Source organism: Geospiza fortis, unplaced genomic scaffold (assembly GCF_000277835.1).
Source record: "Geospiza fortis unplaced genomic scaffold, GeoFor_1.0 scaffold69, whole genome shotgun sequence".
In the NCBI taxonomy this organism is placed as follows: domain Eukaryota; kingdom Metazoa; phylum Chordata; class Aves; order Passeriformes; family Thraupidae; genus Geospiza; species Geospiza fortis.
This window is the reverse complement of record NW_005054555.1, coordinates 640,563-648,057: the sequence shown is the minus strand read 5'-3', so window position 1 is coordinate 648,057 and position 7,495 is coordinate 640,563. Positions and strand designations below refer to the sequence as shown.

The 7,495-nt window shown below is 53.2% G+C and overlaps 1 protein-coding gene across 1 annotated transcript in view; it reads left to right on the top strand.

Moving 5' to 3' along the window:
* The window catches only part of CTH (cystathionine gamma-lyase), an 11,561-nt gene extending 4,782 nt beyond the window's left edge, over window positions 1-6,779 (top strand). The window contains exons 3-11 of the mRNA XM_031064085.1: window positions 1,233-1,314; window positions 1,801-1,896; window positions 2,777-2,886; window positions 3,428-3,559; window positions 4,772-4,829; window positions 5,054-5,131; window positions 5,784-5,936; window positions 6,076-6,197; window positions 6,668-6,779. Coding sequence (XP_030919945.1) covers window positions 1,233-1,314; window positions 1,801-1,896; window positions 2,777-2,886; window positions 3,428-3,559; window positions 4,772-4,829; window positions 5,054-5,131; window positions 5,784-5,936; window positions 6,076-6,197; window positions 6,668-6,724 — 888 coding nt within the window. The 3' untranslated portion in view covers window positions 6,725-6,779. The remainder of the gene's footprint in view (window positions 1-1,232; window positions 1,315-1,800; window positions 1,897-2,776; window positions 2,887-3,427; window positions 3,560-4,771; window positions 4,830-5,053; window positions 5,132-5,783; window positions 5,937-6,075; window positions 6,198-6,667) is intronic.
* Window positions 6,780-7,495: the final 716 nt, after the last annotated feature.

Here is a 7,495-nt window from a genome sequence, read left to right as displayed (position 1 = left end):
CAGCCGGAGCCAGCCTGGGGCTCGCTGTTCCCGCTGCGGGCGGCGATCCGGAGCGGTTGGGGTGAGGTTGGGATGATTCCCATGTGAAAAGCGGGGGAAGGGGGGCAGGGAGCACCAGTGCCCCCGGGCTCGCAGGAACGCTGCTCCAGGGGCTGCCCGAAGCCGGAAACATGGGCTGCTCTCCCGGCCATGCACCCGCCCCAGGGCCCGGGCAGAATCCCTGTTCCACTATACACACTTTGTGTAAGAGCCTGCTTTGCTCTTCCTTCCAAACCGAGGGAATATTTCCTAAGGATTTTGTGGATGCCCTGTAGAAAGTGCTGTAAAGGTTTGACAGGACGTGGCACAAAGCTGCCACTCCTAAATCAGCACCTGCTCCAAACTCGCGTTGTGCTGGTCGGGCAGGAGGAATTTGCCTTGTGATTCCTCATTCCGCACAGAATCCCAGCTGTGCTGAGGAGGCCCTCAGGAGGAGTCACGCTGCTGTATCCACATCCTGATGACAGGATCCGTGCTCTTGCCGGGAGCTCTGCCAGAGCGATCTGCAGGATTCCTGACTATGAGGAAGTTGACATTAAAGAGAAATCCTAAAAGCAGGCAAATCCCAGGGTGCTCAGCAGGCTCTCTTGGTAACAACTGCATCTGTGCATGCATGAGTCGTATTTTCCTCATTGAATTTCCCCAGAATTTGCATAAAAGCTGTGGCAATAGGAAACATGTAGGTTGTCAAGAACTGATGAGGGGAGTTGTCTGGTGCCCTGTGGGTGTGATGGAGGTGGACACACGTTTTTCCTGAGAATTCCCTCCAGAGAGGCTGAGGAGTCTCCCTCACTGGAGATACCCAGAGCTGTCTGGACACAATCCCGTGCCCTGTGCTCTGGGGTGGCCCTGCTGAGCAGGGAGTGGGACCAGGGCACCCTCATGGTCCCTTCCAGCCTGACCCAGCCTGGCGTTCTGAGGGTGGTTGGACTGTGCAGTCCAAACCCTTTCTCCCACAGTGGCCACAGATGGATGTCTGGGGAGAAGCAGGAGAATGTGGCTCCTTGCCCCTGTGCACCCCAGGCCCTTTCTCTGTCAGGGATGCCCAGCTGGATGTTGTGCCAGGACAGAATCCTGCTGCTCTGGGAGGAGCTGGATGCCCTCAGCCAGGGCTCTTTAGGGAACCTAGAACTGCTGTTATCCCAGACTTTCCCAGTGCTCTCTCTGATGTTTGTTTCTTATTTCCATACCAGGGTTATGAGTACATCCGGTCTGGGAACCCCACTCGGGATTGCCTGGAAAAGGCTGTGGCTGCCCTCGATGGAGCCAAATACTGTGAGCATGGGGCTTGGAGCAGCCTGGGACAGGGGGTGGCACTGGGTGGGCTTTGGGGTCCCTCTATCCCAAACCATTCCATGACTCCATCACCACGGCTCTGGCTGTTGGCTGTGGGCAGGAGCAGCCAAGGTGGGGAAGAGTCCAACACTTCTGGTTCAAACCCATCGCTGGGTTTGTCTGCTGCTTCCTCACTGTGGCTGATGCCTGGGCTGAGCTGGATCCATCCTTGTGCAGCAGCACTGGAGGCTGTGGGAGCAGGCAGCCCCTGGTCCGAGTCCATTCCCAGTCTGTCCCAGTCTGTCCCAGTGTGTCCCAGTGCCCGTGCTGGTTCCATGCTGTGCACATCCATCCCCTGCTTTCACTGGCTCCACGTTCCCAGTGAGGCAGTGACAGAACAGGTTCTTTGCAGAGGCCAAGGGAGGAAGGCCAAGGCAAGTCTGACTCGTTGTGTCACATCAAACACTGATGATCCTTTCTCCTCAGGCTTGGCTTATTCCTCTGGCTTAGCAGCTCTTTTGAACATCTGTCACCTGCTGAAGACAGGGGACTCAGTTATCTGCATGGATGACGTCTATGGAGGTGGGTACAGCACCCAGTGGCTTCAGCCTTCTTTGTGCAGGGGACCAAACCTGTCTGTGGCTCTCAGGAGCTCTGAATTTCCCCTGTAGGACCTCACTGTTCTTTGAAGCCTGTTTTCATCAATCCCCTGCTCCTCACAGCTCCCCAGTGGCAGAGTGCACCCAGCTCTGCCAGAGTCCTTCTCTGAGCAGGGTGAGCTCCCTCCAGGTCCTGGGAACTTTCCCCTGCTCCTTGAAGCCTCAGCCTGGTTTCTGCAGGGCTGAATTTCATTGCTCCTCCTCTGGCTTGGTTTGTTACAAAGAAAGGGTTTCTCACAAAAGAACCTCCCAGACATCACTCAGATGTTCCCTTCAGCTCACAGAATCCACCTCCATGTTCCATCCCTTCCTGCTCAGATGGAAAACTGAGTCCCTGGGGATCAGCTTGGCAAAAGGACCCAATCAATGAATTTTTAATCCAGGCAGTGTTTCTGGTAGTGAGTGCTGCACACCCATTGATCACCTGTTGGATTCTTTTAATCTTCCCAGGGAAAGGCTTCAAAGACAGGAAGGCATCATTTTTATTGGAGTGATGGGAAACAGTAGCTGAAATCTTCCCCTTGGTTCTTCTTCTCTGTTTAATTTCCTGATCATAAACCCCACATTGATTTCAAGTACTTCCTAAATCACTCTGATCCCATATTCCCATTGTTACTATTTCATGATCACTCAATCTGCAACAATCTTTAAACTTTGTAAATAAAGAAAATATAAATGTGCCATGGATGGTGTGCAGCATAAAGCTGTGCCCTCCTGACTGTCCCTGCATGATGCAGGAGGCTGCAGAGCAGGCAATGAAAGTTAAGGAAGTTTTTCATTTTGTGATTTTTGGGTTTTTTAAGGCACAAACAGATACTTCCAGAAAGTAGCCTCAGAAAATAATTTGAAAGTAATTTTTGTTGACTGCACAAAGCCAAAATGCCTGGAAGCTGCAATTACACCAGAGACCAAGGTAGGGGAGAGGGAAAAGGGACGTTAAATTGTTTTATCCTTGCTCCTGTTGGGGTTGGGGCTGTGATGAGCTGAGGGGGGCAGCTTGGGGCACAGCTGGACCCACCCTATCCCCCTGTGCTGCCTCATGGAAAGCATCCTAAGAAGGGCAGAGAGCCCTGCAGAGAGAGGCGGGAACAGGACAAAGGTGAGGAAGAGCAGAGGGAACGCCGAGTGCGGAGCTGGGGGGGCTCCGAGGCACTGCTGGGTGATCCCTGCCCCAGGGGGAGGGAACTGTGCTGGGAAAGGCTTTGGGAAAGGCTCTGTCCTGGCTGGGGAGGCCTTCTCCAGCTGGGATGCCCTGGGATGGCACAAGCCCAGCTGGAGGGAAAGCTCCTGAGCTTGGAGGAAGCAGCTGCAGCCTCCCCTGGCTCTGGCAGGGCCACTGCCCGTCCCCAGTGCCCAAACCCACGGGGAGGTGCCAGCTCTGAGCACCCAGAGCTCCTGGGACTCAGCCCAGCACTGGGAACTCTCTGACCTGGAGTGTTTTTGGGTTTGTGCAGCTGGTCTGGCTCGAGACCCCCACGAACCCCACGCTGAAGGTGATCGACATCAAAGCCTGCGCAGACATCGTACACAGGCACCCGGGGGTGCTGCTGGCTGTGGACAACAGCTTCATGTCTGCCTACTTCCAGGTGTGTCACCTGCCCAGGGCACGTGGATTGGGAAAGGGATGGGAAAGGGATTGTATCAGATCTATTTCCCAGGAGACCAAGCTAAGCCCTGGTGTTGTAGGTTTAAAGTCACCCTTTTTGCAGAGTGCAAAGTACCTGGTTTTGTTCAGGGTACTGTGATCTTGCTGAATGAAGAGAACTCTGCAGAAAGTGTTAATGCTTAGCTCAAGCAGCTCTGCAGTTGGTCTGGGACATGCCAGAGGCTTGGGGATTTGCCCTGCAATGTGTTGTTCATTTCAGAATTCCCAATTTCCTCCAGAAAGGGCTGTGTGGAAGAGCACAGGGTGCTGGTTAATGTGTCCGGAGCAGCCTGGTGTGGAGGGAAAGCCAGTGCTAATGATTAATTTGTGGGAGCAGTAGGTGAGGTACCATACTGGGCTAGGAAAAAGGGAATTTCACAGGGATCTGTCCATCAATACTGAGTGTAAAAGTCCTTTTCCATTATGGTTCTGGCTGGGCATCTCCACATTCCCTGGGTGGGAGTCTGCATTTAATGTGGCAGCAGCAGTTTTTGCATCTGCCTGCTTTGTTAAGTTTTAACGGTGATGCCCCTCACTCTTTAGAATGTGTTGGTACCATGTGCAAAGTGCCTTAATTAGTGATTGATTAAAAATCTGGCACTGCTTAGCACCTCTTGCCCGTCCACGTCCTGGTTTGTCTCACCTCAGGAGGCTCCTGGGCAGAGAGCTGGGAGCTGAGGGGAGAGAGAGCTGCCAAAGGAACCTCTTTGCTCATGTTCTCAGCTCCTCCAGGGCAGGATCTGCAGCAGCTGGAAAGCAAAGCAATTCTTTTCCTTTGCAACTGGCCTCCTTCATTTCCCATGGAAATGCCCTTGATGGGGTGCATGCCATGGTTTGTCCCTGCCTCAGCTGAGCTGCAGAACTGTTTTTTCCGGCTCTGCACCGTGTGTTGGATGTGCTCAATCTCTTCTCTCCCTGGAGCCTGTGGGAGTTGGAGCAGTGCTTTTAAATCACATGTTCTTGTGCTTCCCTTGAATTCAGAGTGGCTCCCTGTACTGCTGCCTTTAGCACATGTTCTATTGTCATCCTCAGGTTTTTGTGTTTCTCTCTCCCCTTGTTTATCCTGTGTGAGCTCAGAGCCCTTTGGAATGGCTGGGAATGAACCTGAGTGCAGCCAAACTTGAATGATGATGTTATTTTCCTTTCCTTTCAGCGTCCCTTGTCCCTGGGGGCTGATATTTGTACGTCTTCTGCAACCAAATACATGAATGGTGAGTGTGAGAGTTCAGCACATCCTTAGGGCAGGGATGGAGGGAGATTGGGAGGGAATTCCTGGCTGGGAGGGTGGGGAGGCCCCTGGATCCCTGGCAGTGCCCAAGGCCGGGTTGGAGCAGCCTGGGGTGGTGGGAGGTGTGCCAGGGGTTTTATTTACACTTGGGGCTTGTGGCAGGACCCTGGAGTGGCTGATCCCATTCTTGTCCCCTGTCATTTGTAGGGCACAGTGATGTTCTCATGGGCCTGGTCTCTGTAAACAGGGATGATCTCTATGAGAGGCTGAAATTCCTGCAGAACTGTAAGTCCAGACAGGGAATTCCTGACAGAAATCCTGTTCACATCCACAGCTCCTGCTGGGGAGGGTGGGCATGCACACAAGTGGGAAATCGGCCTGGGAATGTGACTTTAATGGGCGGAATTGGGAAAAGTTTAATTAAAAAAAAAAAACTCTTAACAAGTAAAACTCCAATAAAATGGAGAAAGATCTCAATAGCATGAGAGACATTGATCTCCCCTTCCCAAACACTTCAGGAGAGCCCTGGGGCCCATCCTGCAACCACTGGGGTGCCACCTGCAGCTTGGGGGGTTTGAAACTCCCTCACCCTTCAGGATGTGCCCAATGCAGAATTTTCTTACCTCAGATGTTTCCAGCAATTTCCCGGCCTCTTCATTGTCAGGAATAAATTCCTGTGCAGGGTTGTGCCCTCTGCACTGAGGGTGCACTGTGCCCAATACATGTAATCCTTGAGGCCTGAGCCTGTTAATTGGGCTCATTAATTGGCTGCCCAGTGTGGGAGATGAGGAACAGAGATTGCCTTGGGTGTCTTCCCACTTGTGCCAAGGTCAGAAATGCTGGAGGTGAGGATGTGTTTGGCTTTGCTGAATGCAGAACACCAATGTTGCTGTGGAATTCTCTGGAATTCTCTGGAATTCTGTTCCCATTCCCACAGCCCTGGGAGCTGTCCCCTCCCCCTTTGACTGCTTCCTCTGCAACCGGGGGCTCAAGACTCTGCACATCCGGATGAAGCTGCACTTCCACAACGGCCTGGCTGTGGCCAAGTTCCTGGAAACCCATCCCAGGGTGGAGAAGGTCCTTTACCCAGGTGGGTGGGCAGGGACTGGGGGGCATCCCAGGGCAGGGACTGGGGAGCTGTGGTGCCCCGTGATGGGCTGGGTGAGGCTGAGCTGCCCCAGCTCTGCACTGGAATTCACTGGGAGTTCTCCCAACTCTCCCCATTCCAGGGCTGCCTTCCCACCCTCAGTACGAGGTGATGAAGAAGCAGTGCACAGGCTGTCCTGGGATGGTCACCTTCTACATCAAAGGGAAAAAAGAAAATGCCTCTGCCTTCCTCAGGAACTTGAAGGTAAAATAAAGGCAATAAAATCACCCTCAGAGGGAGCTGAAATGGCCCTGCTGAGGGGAGGGTGGAGTGGCTTTTCTTGCCAAGTCCTTTGGGTGTGTCCCATAAATCCCACTATAAATCAGGGATAATTTGTCCATGGGTTAATGAGAGGGAACAAAGGGACCCCTCATCCCCCTGGGAGTGTTTGTTTGTTTGCTCCCAGGGTTGGGTGTGTCCAGCTCAGCCCAGGAGCTGCTGCTGGCAAAGGGCTTTCTGCAGGGCTGGCAGCTGGGCTGGTGCAGCTCTGCTGGAATATTGCAAAGTGGCTCAGGGGGAAAGGCACTGAGGGAGGCCCTGACTCGTGGGGCAGAGAGGGAGCCCCTGGCTCTGGGAATGCTTGGCTGGTGTTTGGCCAGGTGTGCACTCTGCCTGTGCCCATGTTTGTGTCCTGAGCCCACTCCTGTAATGACTCCTCTCCCTTCCTGCCGTAGGTGTTTGCTTTGGCTGAGAGTCTGGGCGGCTTCGAGAGCCTGGCAGAGCATCCGTAAGTTCATCCTCCCATCCTCAGAGCCTCAAAAAGCTGCAGAGCACCACAAAGTTCCCACAATTTCCCAGCTCCCAGAGCTGTTTTGCTGTTTTGCCTTTAGCTAGACTCAGGGACTGTTGTGCAGCACAAAGCCAGGGGAGATTCCAGGGGAAGGGAATCCTGTGGGAGGGCAGAGACAGAGGAATTTCACCTGCAGGGCTGAGGCACAGTTGGTGTCCATGAAGAGAATCCCAGAAGCTGCAGAGTGTTGGGATGAGGAGCAGCTGGCATGGAGCAATGCCCTGCTCCCTGCTCACACAAGGGGCATGGTCACTGTGTGCCCCCAGCTGCCTCTGGTCCCTGGCAGGGCCTCCTGGGGCCTTTTAAACTGCTCAAAACAGCATCTTCATGGAATTGCATTATTTCACTCAAAGCCAGCTTGCTTTTTGAAAAGGTCCATGGAAATTATTGACTATATTTAAATGTTAAATCATTTCACTTACTGGTTTCACAGCAAATGCTGAACGCCTCCAGCAGCTGAAAGGAACTGGTGCCAGTGCAGCACATGGGGAAATCCCTTCTTGCCTGTGTCCTCTGTAGCTGGAGAGGATAAACCCTCCAGAGTCCTTTGGGGCAGTTTGAGAAGGGATCTGAGAAACCAGGAATGAAACCAGGAGACTTTATTCTGGAGGTTGCACATTCCCCACGTGCAGAGCTTACAGAGCTTCTGTAGAATAAAAGAGCAGCTCTGGAAGGAAGAGGAGTAGGATTTTCTCCTTTGTCAGGTGCAGAT